This window comes from Cucumis sativus, chromosome 3 (genome assembly GCF_000004075.3).
Source record: "Cucumis sativus cultivar 9930 chromosome 3, Cucumber_9930_V3, whole genome shotgun sequence".
In the NCBI taxonomy this organism is placed as follows: domain Eukaryota; kingdom Viridiplantae; phylum Streptophyta; class Magnoliopsida; order Cucurbitales; family Cucurbitaceae; genus Cucumis; species Cucumis sativus.
The window spans coordinates 896,023-914,341 of NC_026657.2; the positions used below are offsets into that span (position 1 = coordinate 896,023).

Consider the following 18,319-nt stretch of genomic DNA (forward strand, 5'->3'; position numbering starts at 1 on the left):
TTTAAATTGTTGATTATTCCTTTCTTATCTATACCATTTTTATCATAAATTTTTTGAAAATAACCCTATTTAAACCAAAGGAGTACTTTAAAACCCAACATTACACTTGCGAGGCACGTGATACACACCAAGACTTAAAATATATTTCTGGTCCAAAATGCCCTTGTTCGAGACCAACTAAACAGGAAAATTTGAACATTGGAGTATAACATTTTTGTAATTTAACATTATAGTGGACTTTTCATCACCTTGATTGCCGGACTCTTCCTGCGAAATTCAATTTATTATTTATATTTCCAAAAAAAAATATTATTGTTTTTTTCTTTTTTCTTTTTTTGTTTTTGTATAAATAAAAATATCAAAAGTTTTGTTTTCGTCTGTGCGGTCCCACAGGAAGCGAAATGCACCTTACAAAAAAGTAAACCCCCTCACCGGTCTCCACCTTGTTTTGAATATATTTGGATTTCGTCACGGCGCCAACTCCCTATTATCATCACCCCACTATCTTCGTCACCTCCCAATAACCTCCCTACACGTGTCACTCATCCTCCCACCACCCCCTCTTCCCTTTTTTTCCACCTACGTGGGATCCCTCGCCCTTCATTTCATCAGAATCTTTACCCGCATTCCCAATCGTCCGATCTCTCTCCTCCCACCATTTCCGAGATGTCGCCGTTTCTCCGATCCCGGTGCTCCGACGGCTCCTCCACCCGCCCTACTGTTCCTCTCTAAAGTCAATTCTTGTTTTGTTTTGTTCTTTGAATTTCTTTCCTTCTTTTAAGGGAGAATGATTTGATTTGTTTGCCTTTACTGCTAGACTCGAATTGCAAAAGTGAATTTGTGAGGAAGTTGGAATTGAGGTTGAGAATTTTGGAAGTTTTTGTCCTTGTCATGCCGGATGTCTGAATTTGCGTTTTCGATTGTTTGCTTCGGAAATTCTCGGCGTTGTGATGACCGATCAAGTTACTTGAGTTCTCACTGATGTTGTGGAAGCAAGGAAGCAAGGATTGTTTTCTGAGCTTCCGAGTTTGCAAGACTGTGCATACTCTATTTGATTATTCCGGATATTCATTTTTCTTGACCTGTGAGAGGTATTGATCTGGCGCCAATCAAGTTTGTTAAAGGTATGTCGTCGAAGGTTGTGTATGAAGGTTGGATGGTGCGTTATGGCCGGCGGAAGATCGGCAGGTCCTTCATTCACATGCGGTACTTCGTGCTTGAATCTCGGTTGCTTGCGTATTATAAGAAGAAGCCTCAGGATAATCAGGTAGGTATTGTGTGATTTAGTTCAGGATTTTCAACTTTTGGTGTTGTGCTGTGTATTTCTAGTTATGTTGTAGCATCTTCGTATAAGATGTAACTATGCGCGAAGGGCTAAATTGCGTCAAATGCATGTGTAATTTCTATCTGCATTCTTACGGTTTTCTTTTCTTTTGATCGGAATGCATTTCTTACGTGCCTGCTTTTTGATCTTTCGACTCAGGTTCCAATTAAGACCATGCTAATAGATGGAAACTGTAGAGTGGAGGATCGTGGCTTGAAGACGCACCATGGACATGTTAGTTGTTATTTCTACTTCTAATTTTTCTTTCTTTAGCAACATGTTATCTTCTGTTCCGAGAATGGAAGCTATTCGTTTGCTTAAGCGGAAGCAAGCAGTCTATTGAAGACTTAGAATGCAGCCAACTTATCTGTTGCCACCAGTAGGCTCTACTAGGGCTAGGATTTGTTACAACCAAGGATTAAATATCTTCGTTGTATCTGTTCATATTTTCTTGTGAGGAGGACGTTCCAGTTGTTTGTAACTGGTCTCCTCAACGAGTGAACTATTCTATAGTGGATTTGTTCATAAATAGCCTCAAGGAGTGATCATGGCGATCAGAAAGTCCACAGTGCCATCAAAAGAGAGAGAGCGAGAGAGAGAGAGAGAGAGAGAGCATCCAGATGATTCATTAACCTTTTGCCACTGGTTGAAGTTCTAGTTCGTGCATTTTTACTCTTTTACGTAAATTTTTTGAATGCATTTCCAATCTTAATTATTTAAGGCAGTGTATGAGGCCTATAATATTCTCATTTTCTAGTGAATGAAGCCAAGTTATGGTCACCTCTTCTTATTGCTGGTATGGCCTGGTAGTTTGGGTTGATCTTTTGGGCTTGTAGTGTTGGAAAATCCTGTGATATAATGATTTTCCCTTTGAAGTAGATGTTTAACCAATCTAGTCCGTGAGAGTATGTCTCAACCTTTTCTTCTGTTTTCTAAATGCTTTTTTACTTTCTGTTCTTTCTGTTTCATAATGTATTCCAATTTTCTATTAGTAACGTTCTTAAGCTTGTTGGCTGAGTTCAGACAAATATGCTTATTTCATATCAGATGATCAACCATTAGGATTTTTGTTTCCTGTATTTTGATTTCTTATCTTCTGTATCTTGATTTCACAATAGTGCTAACACTCCTTACGTATGTATTACTTAATTATCTATTTTAATTCTCATTTTTGATGTTGTAGATGGTTTATGTCTTGTCTGTTTACAACAAGAAAGAGAAGTACCATCGAATTACGGTTTGTCCTACTCCCAATCACTTGATTGATCAAGATTGTATGAGTTCTGCGCATCTTTTATCTCAACATTGATAATTTAGATATGAATAAATTAAGCTACTGGTCTTTTCTCGTACTTTATTTTATATGGTCATCCATTTTCTTCAATTATTAATTGATTTTTTGTAGATATGTAACATGAGTAAAATTTCCATGTTGCTCTGTATCTTTTGAGCTTCCTGTTTTCTATATTTCACAGTTTATTCTATGCATAATGACGAGGAAATTTTGTTGGACTGGACATACTATGGGATGGCCTGATCAGTATTAGAAACTCTATTGGGTGCACTGATTTTAATTAGCATTTGATTTGCAGATGGCTGCCTTCAATATCCAAGAAGCCTTACTATGGAAGGAGAAAATAGAACTTGTCATTGATCTGGTAGTTCTCAAATTTCCTTTACTTGTTTTTCTTTATTATGGGGCGGGAGTGCCTTTGTAAGTTTATAGACGTAGTCTTTGGCTTTTTGAATAATTAAAAATTGATTGTTTCCCATATAAAAACCTCATTAATGAAGAAGAACGTATTAGTATCGAACAGTTATTCTCTTCACGTTAGTAGTAATATTCTCCTACATTATTTCTCTGTGTCTTGGATATTACCTTCCGTCACATCAGCTTATTTTATTTTAGGTTTTTATAATGGGTTCTGTCACTTCTGGGTATTGGTTTTCTTCATATCCATCATTTACCCCTTGAGTAAACATTCATACTCGTTTCTTTGATTACTACATATTATGAATTGATGAATTAAATCTACTTTGCATGTGGAAATATCAGCACCAAGGCTCACAAGTTCCGAATGGGAACAAATTTGTATCTTTTGAATATAAATCTGGGATGGATAATGGGAGGACTGCTTCCTCCTCAGATCATGAAAGTCAGTGAGTACATTTTCCCTCTTCGTATCTAGATATCCTACAAAAATATTTACCTGGAGATGATGTAATTAGGGTACTTATGTTTGGTACATACAGCATTCATCCCTCAATTTGCATCTAAACTTGCTTTGATATTTTCTACTATATTTTTTTACTGTGTTTTAATATCCTATAAGGATTGGTTGAACAGTATTCTTATAAAAATGTTCTTCTTGCCCTCCTGAAATATATTACCAGTTATATGTCTACTTTCTGCTCGATGCACATTTTTGTGAGACACAACTTTTTTGTTTCTGTAACATTAACAGGATGAGCGCACAGGAGGATGAGGATGATGCTCATCCAAATTTACTCCGACGGACAACCATTGGAAATGGTTTGTAAATTATAATTTTCCTTCTCACCTTTCTTTTCTCTTTTAACTCAATTGTTTAAATTTATTACCATATAATGTGTGGCAGGACCTCCAGAGTCAGTGTTTGACTGGACAAGGGAAATAGGATCAGATTTTTCAAACCAAAATGCCAATAGTCAAGCTTTTTCACGGAAGCATTGGCGTCTAGTTCAGTGCCAAAATGGTTAGCTATTTATTATTAGTTTCTTAATCTTTGTTCAAGCCTGGATAACGAAGGATAGAATAATAGAAGCGTTGCTTGGATAACTGCATTCATACTTGTGTACTTGTGGTGGTTTTCTCAATCTTGTTATCGGCAGGACTTCGCATCTTTGAAGAGCTTGTAGAGGTTGACTACCTTGTAAGTCTTTTCTCGTTGTTTATACACATGAATAGGTTGATCATGTCATCAATAAGTGCTTGGTGTAAACATTCACATACCAATTCTCTTTGTAGCCAAGGAGCTATAGTAGGGCAATGAAAGCTGTTGGTGTAGTGGAGGCTACTTGTGAGCAAATCTTTGAACTTGTCATGAGCATGGATGGAACACGGTTTGAGTAGGTGTTTCCCTTGTCAATTCGAGACACTTGTAGACTTAGTTTAATAATTTATTTCGTTATTATTTATGGATATTCTTTTAAAATTGATTATACATGAAATCATTAAGGGGGTGTTTTGATCAAGGCTTTGGGGAAGTAGACGTCGGGAACTCTACTCTTTGTTTGGCCCAAGGAGTTTGTGAACCCCCAACTAAAAACTTCAATTTTCTGCCTTATTAAGGCCTTACACTATGGACCCAAGAGTTCATAACTCTCAAGATTACACAACTCCTTGGAGTTAGCAACTTGACTCCTTGTCCTCATACACCATTGTCTATAACAAGAAAGAAGAAAGAACGAAAGAAAGAAAGAAAGAAAACTATGCAGAAGAAATGGAATTCAATTTGAGATGCTTTTTCAATTTTAGCATGATATGCAATTAGGGCCCATGCAAACAAGATCTGTTAACCTCATTTATCCAATTGGAACTAGAGGATTAAATTAGAAATTATGAAATAGTTAAACAAGACAGTAGCATAAACTAATAAAGTAACCCAAGTAATTCTAGGCACTTGGGATACAACCCTTGAATAAATTCAAGCCCAAACAACTGAAGTGCTTCCCTCACTCCTTCTCACTCAATCTATAAACCAACTTTTCCTGACAAACTTTTTGTTAATAAGTGTTATTCCCTTAATACCTAAAAATATTATGCTAATAGTATTCCAAACGTATTGAATTATTGAATATGGGCCAGAAAATTGTAGGTTAGGTTCCTTGATTACAACCCAGCAAGTTTGGGCGAGGAAAATGCCACATTGGACTTCCTTCAATGCACCATTACTTATCCATGCCTTTGAAACATTAATTTCAAGACCCAGAAGTACTTACTTTTCTGAATAATCATCACGTTATTACTTGTGATTTTATTTCTGAATTGCAATTTCCTGCTGCCTATTTCAAATGTTTGAGCTCCTTAAAGTTTTATTTATGGATTTGTCAGGTGGGATTGCAGTTTCCAGTATGGTAGCTTGGTTGAAGAGGTGGATGGACATACGGCAATACTCTACCATAGGCTACAGCTAGACTGGTTTCCAATGTAATGTGCCTTTACCAAAAGTGATTTCTGCATTTCCACCTATCAGAAAAAAGCTGCTAACTATTTCTCAATTTTGCATACAAAAATTTCACATGCATAATTACGATCACATGCTTACAAAAATTTTTAACTGGCACTTTTAAATCCTCCAATAATAATCATTTTACAATGTGGTTTATTTGGGTGCTTCATTATTCTTTCTTTTCATCATTACCTATGTGGAAAGTCTTCAAATGCTTTTTGCCAAAACTGATCAATTGTGTTACATATGGATTAAAATAACTGACATATGATGAAAAAATCAAACTTACAAAATTACATTTAGTCCAGGAATATTTGGTATTTCTGGTTCATTTTCAATCAATTTTGATTGCAACATTTCATGTGTATGAAAATTTCTTCGGAGCATTTCTTTTGGTTTTGGATTTTTTAGAACATAAAAGATTATATATGTATATATATACATCCGTGTATTTTCTTTTTAAACCCAATCACCAATTAGAATTAGGGTTTGGGGTACACTATTAGAGGTGGCTTGCAATAAAGTACCATTTCTTAGAATCTAGAATTTTTTTGGTAAAACTTCTATGTATTATATGCCCTTTTCTTTGTTTTATGAGAGCGAATTTTTATTATAATATGTTGGAAGTGGTGTAAAGTTGTCTCTCTTGGTGCTCCTTTTCCTATTGTCATCTTCCCATGCTGTTACAGGTTTGTATGGCCTCGTGACCTATGCTATGTGCGCTATTGGCGCCGCAATGATGATGGAAATTATGGTTAGTGTTTTGATTATCAACTCTCATTCGTTGTTCTGACTGGTGATAAATTACTCTCCTCTTCCCCTTGCTGTTATGCAGTGGTATTATTTCGCTCAAGGGAGCATGAGAACTGTGGTCCACAACCAGGGTATGTGCGGGCCCATATTGAGAGTGAGTTATTGAACACTTTCATTTAGGACTGTAATTTTGAGGAACAGAGCTATTTGATAATGAGTTTATACATGCCATCTCAAGTACCTCTTTTATTTTTTTCCCTAATTTTCTAAGGTGGAGGATTCAACATTTCACCTCTCAAACCTCGAAATGGGAAGCCTAGAACTCAGGTGCAGCATCTCATGCAAATTGATTTGAAAGGATGGGGTGTGGGCTATCTGTCATCATTTCAGCAACATTGTCTCTTGCAAATGCTAAATAGTGTTGCTGGTAGGTTGTTCTAGCTCTTCTCACGCACAAGCAATTTGTAAAATTGCATTATTACAACTTCAATGTTTGTTTTACAGCTTTCGTGTGCTGAATTGTTTCTCTCTTCTTTCTGAAAGTTTTCTAAGAGAAGGAAAATAAGGGGATTTAAAAGGAAGACTGAAATAAAGGATGAAAAAATGAGATTATCTGCTAATATTTGGCGATGGCTTTGAACTTCAAAACAGTTTTTCCTTTTTTTACCTTATGATTGGGACTGGGGATGATCTTTGAAAACCAGGAATTTGAGGAATTTGGTTCTGATATTTTCTTTCATTATGGTTCATGCATAAGAGAATGAAAGCCATTATTCAGTGTGTATTTCTGGCACTATTATCTGATGGATATGGGAAAAAAGAAACAGTAGAACTTTAAAGACAAGAGTGATTACTGAAGTTCTTATACCTAGCTGAAAGTTAATCTTATGTACTTGTTATGATGTCTTTTTGTTTCTGGTTTGGCAATAATTTTCTGCTTTGTGTTTTACACAATTGCCTTGCTGTATGTAATGATTGGGAGGGTTTTAGCAGGATGGGAGGCCTTTTTTCTAGTAGCCTCCCTTTTCTGTGGGCTTGTTTTTTGGGTGTTTGTGAATTCATTATTTTTTCTCAATGAAAGGTTGTTTTTCATTTTGAAAAAAGGGCTGTATCTTTCTTTCTGCTTAGATATAAAGTGGTCATACAATGCTGTAGAGTTCGCAAGTTCTAAATTCCATCATGTCTTCAAAGCTTCTTCGCATTTTCATTTCAAAGTTATGTGAAACTGTAGTGCTAATTGATGCTATATTTCTTTATGGTAATCATACAGTCATTTCTCTTTTTTTCTTTTTTATTTATTATTTTCCTTCGTATGATAGGGCTGCGCGAATGGTTTGCACAAACAGATGAAAGAACTGCTCCTCCAAGAATACCAGTTATGGTAAATATGGCTTCATCTACAGTTTCGTCACAGAAGAGCCTAAAAGCCCAGGGGTCCACCGTTCATGCTAGTTCTTCTATTGACCAAATGAATGCTGCAAATAGAAATTCTGTGCTGTTGGATGAATACTCGGACGAAGATGAAGAATACCAAATACCTGAGAGTGAACAAGAGGTACAAGTTTCAAACTTCCGATGATATTCTTTGTGGCTTTCTTTTTCTAATATATAAATAAGAATAATAACTTCTTTCTTTTATTATTACTATTACTATAGTTATTATCTAGCACATTTTCCACCTTATAACAAGTTTATAAATTTTTAGGTGTACCCAAATGAGCAGGAGAATGATATTAGGAGAGTAGGTAAATTTTTTTATCTGTACTCTAGTATTCTTACGATACTTCGGATAAATAATTGTTTAGTAGTGCTGATTTAATGTAATATGTTGGTTGATATAAGCTGTGGAAGAGGAATCAACAGATCCAATTGATTTATCCAGTTTCTCGGGCAATATAAGGCGTGATGATCGTGATGGTTCTCGAGACTGCTGGAGAATTTCCGATGGGAACAATTTCAGAGTTCGTAGCAAAACCTTTTGTTTCGATAAGACCAAGGTACTTTAACCTTTTTCTGTTGCTTACTAGGCGGATTTTCTTCTGGATCTGTTTTTACATTTCCTAAAGGCAGATCCTGTTCAGACTTTAGAGGACACTTATGTCTGCTTAATTGTTGTGTTTAAAGATTCCAGCTGGGAAGCATTTAATGGATCTGGTTGCTGTCGATTGGCTAAAGGACACGAAAAGAATGGACCATGTTGCTAGGCGTCATGGGTGTGCAGCTCAAGTAAGTTCTTAGTTGTAATTGATCAGTTGTTTGTTTGAAGTTGCAAGTTTGTCAATCTCACTAAGTTCGTAAACCTACCAAACTATATAAATCCATCTTTTAGAATATACACTAAATTTTACGACTTCACAAATTAAACAAAAGGCTATGCCAACTTAAGCTTCAAAAAACCTATTTCTTGTTCGCACCATCCGATTGTAAAGTACTCAATTTTAATCTCTAGGTTATGTTATACAAACCTTGGTTTTCTTCTTTTATAGACTACTGCCCTCTCCAAGATTATAAGTAATCGTTACGGCAAACCAACAAGATACAACTATCATTCGTTTTTTTTTCTTGTTAAATGGACTTGAAAGTTCTTTATCACTTCTATTTTTGCTAATGTTCGTTGGGCTAAACTTTCCATACTTTGTTTATTTCTTTAGGTCGCTTCAGAAAAAGGTCTATTCTCTATCGTCATGAATGTGCAAGTAAGTTGTTCTTTGTTCCATTTGGAATTCAAAGAGGAAACTGAATGTACTCTATTCGAAGTTCTGATGGTATAATGGTCATTGTTTAGGTACCTGGTTCGACGCACTACAGCATGATATTTTATTTTGTCACGAAGGAACTAATTCCTGGATCTCTTTTGCAACGTTTTGTTGACGGCGATGATGAGTTTCGCAACAGTAGGTTAAAACTCATTCCATCAGTTCCCAAGGTACATATATATATATATACATATATCTCTAGAGTCCAGTTGATCTTCATTAAGTAATGCATAGATTCAAGTTTCATTCATATTTTCATGGAATTTAGTCTCTAGGAGTTGGTTGCTTCTAAATTCTAAATCCTAAATTATAAGTTTCTAAGTGATTTTTGCTTTTTAGGTATTTCAAAATCATTTTAATATTATGTGTAATTGAAGAAGATGAATATTTTAAAAATATATATATTTTTAACCGGCTAAAAACACTTTTTACCCATCAAAATAATCTCTCACATTTTATTTCATCTTTACTAGTCTGTATAACATAAACTCATTTTAATTCATTAAAAATGGAGGTTCTGAAATGTCTACATCTCTAATTTTCCATTAAAAATGCAAATGGGTTAAAACCATCATTAACTTTTATTAACTTAGACGCTATTTTTACTTTTTGGAATGAATTAACTTAGATTCTATTTTAATGCAATTGGTGTTGTATTTGATTTGATTATTATTAAAATGTTTTATAAGAATCTATTTCTGGATTTCTATTTATTAAAAAGGAAATATAAAATATGAAATATGAAATATGATGGCAGGGTTCATGGATTGTTCGCCAAAGTGTTGGAAGTATGCCATGCTTATTGGGAAAAGCAGTGGATTGCAACTATATTCGAGGGCCTAAGTATTTAGAGGTACAAACCCCATGAAATACTCTTCCAGCTTTCCTTTGGTTTTTGTCTATAAGCACAACAACATATTCATTCAATCAATAGAGAGGGAAGATGCTCGTCTCTTTGATCTCACAAGAAGCTTTGTGATAATCTTTATAAGCGATCTTTTATTATTTGAGTGTAGGTCGATGTTGATATCGGCTCTTCGACGGTTGCTAATGGAGTTTTGGGACTTGTTATTGGTGTAATTACAACATTGGTTGTTGACATGGCTTTCCTTATACAGGTTTGTTTTCAAGCTTTTTGCATTATTATTTATTGTCTTCAGCAATTTCGTTTCTTTTGCTGCCATTATATTTTATTATTTATTGTTTTTAACAACGTATCATTTAGCTACAAATTTTTGTTTTTGTTTTTTTAAAAATAAAACCAAACGTGACGTGTTTTATTATATATAAAAATGTTTTTAGTAATGAACCTTTTTACCGGCCGTACAATAATTTGAAAACAACAAACTTTTTTTTTTTTTTTAAGAAAAAGATCAAAATATTATCATTATATTATACTAATATTTATAAAATTTTAGAGCGAAGATTGTGAGATATAAGCGGGCGTTGAGAGATTTTTGTAGAGAATAGAGATAGAGACGGAGATGAGAGGGAAATGCGTCAGGAGGTAGAGTTAAAATATGTTAGAACATTTTGGAGAGAAATTAGAGATAATATACAGTGACCAATTTTAGGGATTATAGTTTCAACCGAGATATGTGGAGAGAAAAAAAAGTTAGATTTTGGAGGGAAAAAATGGCACACATTTTTTTTTAACCATTTTGGTTTTGGTCTTTAAAAATTGAAATTTTTTGTATCAATTTTAGGTACAATAGTTGCATTCTTAACCTAATTGTAAAAAAGAACAACTACTTTTTTTAAATTTATTTAGGTAGAAAAGTAAATGTGAAAGCAAGAAAATTATTTTTTTAGAATAGAAAGCAAAAGCAAGAAATTTAGAGGTCGAAGAAATATATATAGGAATAATTTTCAAAAACAAAAAAGTACACTATTTTCACTTTCAACTTTCCTACTTTTCTTTTTAATTTACTTTTTATCAATGGTTTTAACCCCAGTTTGGATAGTTTTTAAATTCTTGTTTTGTTTTCAAAATTTGACTTGTATGAAATAGAGAGGAAAAATACTTAATTTCAAAAAGAAAAAGCAAACAGTTACAAAGAATCTAAATGGTTATAAACAAAGACCTAACAAGACCTTAAAATGATGTTTGGAATGATTTCAAGTAATAATAGGTAAAAGTGATTAAAAGGAAAAGAATGAATGAATTAATTAATTGGTGTTTGTGTGGGGGTATGTTTTAAAAAAAATGTAGGCAAATACAACAGAAGAATTACCGGAGCGATTAATTGGAGCAGTGCGAGTATCTCACATTCAGCTCTCCTCTGCCATACCCTCAAATTTAGACTCTTATCCATCTGATTGAATTTATTATGCATTTTTATTTTTCCTTCTTCCTTCTTCCTCCTACACACTCATTTCTTTTCTCCACTCCTTCATTGTTTTCTTCTCTTCTCCAAAAACCTCCATTTATATAGCCTTTGTTTCATATATATAAATATATTTTTTCTCCATATATATTATATATATAAAAAAAAATAGCAAATAGAAAATAGAAAATAGAGAAAAAAGAAAAAAAGAGCTACTGGCTGCTCTATCTTCTATTACCTTTCTAGAGATAAGGCTGGGTTGTTTTTCACTTATTAGGAACTAGAGAGTTAGTTTGGTTTGTTGCACAAAGGAATTGAAGCTAGAAAGAAGAATACAAGAGGACAAAAAAAAAATCCTTTTAGTAGGTGGATTTACAGTTTATGGAACAAATAATCTTTTGAACAATTTATGGGTTTGTAACTATGTTTTATAGTTTATCAAGTTTAATTTGTTCTTCATTCTGGTGTTTAAATTTTGAACAATCTAGTAAACTTTTCTTAATAGGTTAGTTCGTCTTTGGAAAATAGGTAGTGGAAAACACGTTGGGATGAGGTGAAATTGGTCTTAATATTAAGTGAAAAAAGGGTTTCTTAATACGTCGGTTTTTAGGCATTTCAACAATTTTATGGATGTTAAATATTTAGAAAGTATATACAGATTATATTGATGCAGTATTTTACCAGAGAAGAGACTTTGATGTGAAGGAACAAAGCATCCTCTTCACATGACAATAAACAAGGATATCGACTAATATAATTGACCTATAAAACAAAGAAAAGAAAAGTAAATGCTCAATACAAATGCAACTACATATATATTGTCAAATAATAAAATTAAAGGTATGAACTACCTACTTTTTTTTAGAAAAAAAAAAATAATGATTTTAGGGGAGTTGAAAACACCTTTAGACAAATGTATAGTGTCTTAACCCAATAAGGTCAAGCTGATGATTGTAAATTTAAAGATATTGGTGCTTAATTGACCTTTCCTTTCATAGAAAATGGTGAGGAGTAAAAATACAAGTTTACTTATTTGTTCAAGATCTAATAATAAGTCCAAAGAAAGATTGGTAAATGTTGTTAAGTTTGATTTTAATTTATAAAAATAGAGAACAAAAAAAAGTTGATAGAATGTAGTGGGTGAGATGATTGTGAGAAGTAGGAGTTATATGAGTGTGAAGTGTAGTTACGTACCCTTAAGAAGATGGAAGAATGTTTAGAGCAACTTCCTTGAGAGAAGGCATTTCTTCTTGCTGATGTACGCACACGAATTTGTTTCTCACTTTTCTAAGCACTTTCCAAGGACCTGGGTAGCTCCTACATTTACGCAACAAACCAGAAAAGGAAAAAAAAAAAAAAAATCAAAGATTAGTTTGAAAATTAAGCTTATAAACAATAATTTTACTTGTAAACTTTCTTGTTTTGTTATTCATTTTCTGCCCATGTTTAAAAAAATGAAGCAAAAATTTGAAAACTAAAAAAAAAAAGAGAAAGATTTTGAATGAAAAAAAATTAACAATTTTTACTAGCTATTTTTTGTATTTGTTTTTTGAAAATCAAGTATCATTTTTCTTTTTTAATTATGAATATCGCACTTTGACCTTTACGGAATAACTCTAGATCTTACGACAAATTTTGAAACCTAAAAATAGTTTATTAAACAAGAAAAGGAAAATTAATATCGGTTATTGGTTCTTGAAAATCAGGTTTATTTTCCCTCTATTTCTCGCAATGAATTGTACTTTAAGGTATTCTAAGGGCAAGAGTTCTCCTCATAGTCAAATTTGAAAAACAAAATCAAGTTTAAATATTTTTGATAAAAAGTAGATAGAAAAGTAAGAAATTTAAAAATGAAATGAATATTTATAGACTTAATTTTCATAACTAGAAAACATAAAATAAATGGTTAAAAACTCAAACCGTTAACAAACATAATCTGACTTTTTAATTTAAGATATTTAGATTGAAATAATCATAGGAATGTGAGGATTTAAAAGTAAATGAGAAACCTGAAAAGAACTCCTCCTTTCTGGCCCTTGAAGTTATGAATGTAATATACAGTTTCCATCTCGGGGAAGAGAGTCTTCATGAGAGCCGCCAGCTTTGGATAGAAAAATGGCGGATAGTCTTTCACCTATTAAGGCTCACATTACATAATAAAGACTACAATAATACAATATGAAAACAATGGTTGAAGTCACCTCGTCGATCACGACAAAGCTGTTGTTACTTTGATCTAACGTCGGGTCTTTCCCTTCATAATAATTATTTTACTGTGGGAATCTTAATCAAAATCAACATTTTTATCACCTTGTGACTAAATTGTTATATATTATAAATACATTTGGTTCTAATTAGCTATTGATTAACACAAAATTAAAAAAATTCCTTAAATTAATAGTTACTACCAACAACATTACAACCCTAAGATATATGTTACATATTAAAATTAAAAGAATTAAAGTGCTATATAAACTTAAAAGGACTAGTAGTAATTTTTTTATAATTTTTCTTAACCATTGCAAATATACAATTAAATATTGATGTCACAAAAAACACTTGGTAGAAGTTTAACAGTATAGCTTATAAAAAGTGAAGATTGTTTGTGTGACCACCTTTACTTAACTATTGCAAATATAATAATTAGATTCAAAATATTAGTATAACAATATCTTTTTAAACAATGTAAATATAACAAAGAATTTTTTCAAAAATAACAAAATTGATAAAATATTTACACATAACAAAATTTCAGATTCTATCAATAAAAGACATTGATATACACTATATGCTTCTATCAGTGTAACTGATAAACAGTGATAAAAGTTTATCAGTTTGATAAAATCAATAATTTTGTTATAGCTAGTAAATATTTTAGTTTAAGACTATTAATGATATTAGTCTGTCGTTGATAAACTTTCGGTGGTCTATCAATGATAGACTAATGTTGGTGAGATAGACCATACACATCCATAAACTATAGAAGTCTAAACGACTTTGCTATATTTAATGCTACCCATCACAATTACAGTTTCTAATCCACGAAAGTAGCTAAGAGTCACAAATGTTAATATAATATAAATAATTATATTATTTGACAATTGACAATTACTAAATTCATAAAACCATACCAAAGTTGGTCAGATAATATTCATGATTTTAAGTGTCTAATAAACTATTAAACCCTAATTTTAGGCTTAATTAGTCGAGTAGATTTTAGAAAAGGCCTATTAGAAGACACAAAATTCAAAGATTAAAGACAGCTCTTAAAACTTCATGAACTAATCAAATACAAAATAATCTAAGATCTCTTCATGCAATTTAACCAATTTTTAGTTAGAAATTTTACCGTTTAAAAAGTGGATCCCAAACCCACTCTTCAATCTTCATTGAGTAATAGAAAAGTTGATAAAAGGATACAGCCGGATCTAATGCGGTCGAGCTCTCCGTTAAATATTATGAGTTTTCGTGTAGTGTTTTGGACAGCTTCCTTGTAAAGCTCTTCAACCACAAGCATTTCTGTAAGAAAAAAAAAATAATAAGAAAAACCCTAATTTAGGCTCGATTCGGTGAAAGATAAATGGCCTTATACAAAAAGTATAAACAGCTTAAAAAAAGATGGAAAGAAACAAATGAAGGGTTCACTAACCATTGACATTGAAATATGGATATGCAACCAAAAAAAGCTCATCTTCAGGTTTCACACGGTCAGCCATTTTCACTTTCTCAACAAAACCAAAATCCTCAAAAAATGATGGTTTTGTGAGGTAGTCCAACTTGAATGAAACTCCTTCAAATGCTGTATTTCTTGCAAATTTAACTTCGTTGGCCTCTGGAAAGAACTGAATATGGTTCTCTTTAATACTAACAGTCTATAATGTTAAAAAGAGCTTTTATATGGTCAGAAAAGAGAAAAAAGAACAGCAGACAGTAAGCATATTACAAACAAAAGCATGATTGTTAACACAAAAAGGATGCCAGCTCTGTTACTTTTCCCATTCAAACGTTATAATATTAAGATATTTCAGAGGGAAAAAAGTGACGAATCGTGAAGAAAACAAGAAAGATCTTGCTAAATAATAGTAGTACGCACAAGAGGAATTTTTAGTACAGCCATCAGAAGGAAAGGAAAAGAACAAATTATCATACGAGATTGTCGTGATATGATTGCATTATAGCAACCATTGGATGTAGATTTAAATTTTTTTTTTACTCCTAATGACCATTAGATATAAATTCGAAAAACGTTTTTCTCATACATCCAATGCCATAAAGTGTTGAACACGATGAGGTGGCCTTTTTCAATAGTTTCTCAAGAAAAAGGGACAAATCGTAATATGATCTTTATGTGGACGAAATTTTGGAAAGAAACATATATAGACTGAAAAAGATTTCACCTATTATATGCTCTTTAGTCCCTTCCAGTGATAAATTTAAGTGAATTCAAACATTTAATTTTGTAAGAAAATATAAGGATAATGTAGTAGAACATTACTACTCTGGTGCGAGTGGCTTTCAGTGGATCTATGAAGCAATCACAAAATTGGCGAATCAATTGCATACTCTCAGTCATTTCAATTCCTCCTTCGCCGTCACCTGATACATAAGGTTATACGGTCTGTAACAGGCAAAACATGTTACTAGAGAGGCCTGGGAACAATTTGAGATGATAACGCAATTAAAATGCAACAATTCAAGAAGAGGAAAGAACCTGGAACTGATTCAAGACCAGCAGTTGGAAATTCGATCTCCTAAACCAGAATTGTTTGGATAAGAAATTTCACACTATTTAGTCATTCAATCTATAAATGCTTCTCCTGTTCCACAGAAATCAAAATATGCTCAAAACTAACCATCAACTGTTTGTTGTCTATTAAAGCGGCTTCAGTTGCTTTTTTCGCCTGTAGTTGTTTGAAAGAGGAAGCCCGTAAATAATAGTTACATCTCAAAACATGAAATTAAAATTTCAGCGAAGTTCATGGAAGTAGCATACACAGCAGTGAAGTGATCGTAGGAAACAGAAGAGATTCCAAAGACGAGAACCGAATTTGACATTCGCATCTCAAGGCTAAATGAAATGTAAAAAACATGAAATGAAAAGCTGAGAGAAGTTAATTGAAGTAGCTAACCGCTAAAATGACACAAGAAACTTACTCAGTAGTAAAGTGAACGCAGAAAAATGGCTACGAGAAGTAAAAAAGAAACAGAGAGAGATTCCAAAGACGAGATCCGAAAACGATAATCGAAATGTGAAAAACAAACACAGACACATGAAATGAAAAGCCAAGAGAAGTTAATTGAAGTAGCAAAACCGCCAAAATGACACAAGGAAAAATACACGGCAGAGAAGTGATCGTAGGAAAAATGACTACAAAAAGTAAAAAAGAAACAAAAGCAATTGAAGTAAAAAAGAAACAAAAGCAATTGAAACCATACCTGATTGAGAAGATCAGAATAATCGCGAGGAAACGGAACGTCTAAATCAGTCGATGCATTGCTACTCTGACGATTACTCAAATTCGGCGGCAAAACTCTAAGATGTCTACGCGGCATAAACTCAAACATTGAACTGGAAACGGAACTCCGATGAGTTCTCCGGTGCGAAATCCTGAAACAAGCAAGCTAAAGATAGAAACAGAGAAAGAAAACAAGGATTTAGAAGTAAAAATTGAAGAGAACGCCATGGAAAAGGATTGGAAATGGAGAAATTACCTTTGGAGAAGGAAGTGGAAGAACCGCAGTGGCAATGGTAGAGGAAGAAGCAAAATTGGCGTTGCAGAAATGCATTTTTGCTGAACTTCGAAGTGAAAATTGAAAGCAAAAAGAAAGAGAGAGAGAGAGAGAGAGAGAGAGAGAGAGAGAGAGTATTGATGATTGATATTCTTTCCTCCAAACGAGAGGTCTCAATGGAATGGAATCAAACAAAACTTCCATTTCAGTTGTTTATTTATTTTATAGTTTAGATATATATATTAAAAATAATTAAATATATCTTTTGAGTTTGGAACGTTGATTAAGAAAAATGGTTGGATGCTACTTTGTGCAACGTACAAGCGTTTTCATTTTTTTACTAATGCTTAGAAGCGTTAATGTGGGAAACTAACCTTTCACAACACTATCACTTCATGAATGTCATTTCCATTGTGAAATAATTGAAGCCCTAATCATATAATTACTATACATTTTTTATAATAGTAAAATAAATTTAAGCAAAAATTTCAATTCTATTAATGATAGAAAATTATAGACTTCTATCATTGTCTATCAATACAATACCACTGATAGAAACATTTTGCTATATGTCGATAGAATCGAAAGATTTTGCTATATGTTATAAATATTTTGTCAAATTTATTATTTTTAACAATTATTCTCTATTGATTTTATCAAATTTTTCATAGTTTCACTCTTCAGGTCAACTAGTAACTAAGAATGAAAATTGTGTTAGAATTCCCAATTATTTAGCAATAAATGATATGTCTCTAACATGTTAATGAGTCATAATGCAAGATTGGTTTTCGTTAATTTTATAGAATTGAGTCATTCAACGATAACATCGAATCATTTTAAAGACATTACACGTTGGACAAACTTATCTTTTCTTTTCCAAAGAATATTACCAATGTTTAAATATCTTTCTCCTTTTGAGATAGACACCCGAAGTTTATGCTCGTGTTTAAATATTGTTTTTCAATATTCTCTTTAGTCGAACATTCTATGGGATTAATTTCAAGAACAATGTTTTTTTTTCAAATTAATGACCAAAATAGGGTAACGGTAAAAAAAATCAACACAACCGTGGCTGAAGACAAGTCAAAGTTATCACCAAAGACACTTTCCTTCATAATATTTATTATTATTATTATTTAAAAAATAGAAGATAGATGCATTAATTTAATCGTTATTTTAAAAAAGTCAAAATTTTGTTGTTTTTTTTTTTTTAATATG

At 32.7% G+C, this 18,319-nt stretch overlaps 2 protein-coding genes across 2 annotated transcripts; one reads left to right on the forward strand and one right to left on the reverse strand.

Moving 5' to 3' along the window:
* The first annotated feature begins 560 nt into the window (after window positions 1-560).
* Window positions 561-11,517, forward strand: LOC101209463 (protein ENHANCED DISEASE RESISTANCE 2). The gene is made up of 22 exons (XM_011652015.2): window positions 561-1,267; window positions 1,484-1,558; window positions 2,508-2,561; window positions 2,917-2,982; window positions 3,381-3,484; window positions 3,790-3,857; window positions 3,943-4,059; window positions 4,196-4,236; window positions 4,332-4,432; window positions 5,418-5,513; window positions 6,225-6,289; window positions 6,371-6,442; window positions 6,560-6,715; window positions 7,608-7,843; window positions 7,994-8,033; window positions 8,131-8,285; window positions 8,413-8,514; window positions 8,940-8,984; window positions 9,074-9,214; window positions 9,802-9,897; window positions 10,061-10,162; window positions 11,257-11,517. The coding sequence occupies exons 1-22, from the start codon at window positions 1,127-1,129 to the stop codon at window positions 11,365-11,367; spliced, it is 2,184 nt and encodes a 727-aa protein (XP_011650317.1). The 5' UTR covers window positions 561-1,126; the 3' UTR covers window positions 11,368-11,517.
* On the reverse strand, window positions 11,187-17,297 carry LOC101209709 (protein LOW PSII ACCUMULATION 3, chloroplastic). The gene is made up of 10 exons (XM_031882297.1): window positions 17,084-17,297; window positions 16,808-16,993; window positions 16,225-16,272; window positions 16,083-16,122; window positions 15,867-15,967; window positions 15,021-15,243; window positions 14,792-14,890; window positions 13,381-13,498; window positions 12,566-12,688; window positions 11,187-12,133 (listed from the first exon to the last, which is right to left on the reverse strand). The coding sequence occupies exons 1-9, from the start codon at window positions 17,156-17,158 to the stop codon at window positions 12,568-12,570; spliced, it is 1,011 nt and encodes a 336-aa protein (XP_031738157.1). The 5' UTR covers window positions 17,159-17,297; the 3' UTR covers window positions 11,187-12,133; window positions 12,566-12,567.
* Window positions 17,298-18,319: the final 1,022 nt, after the last annotated feature.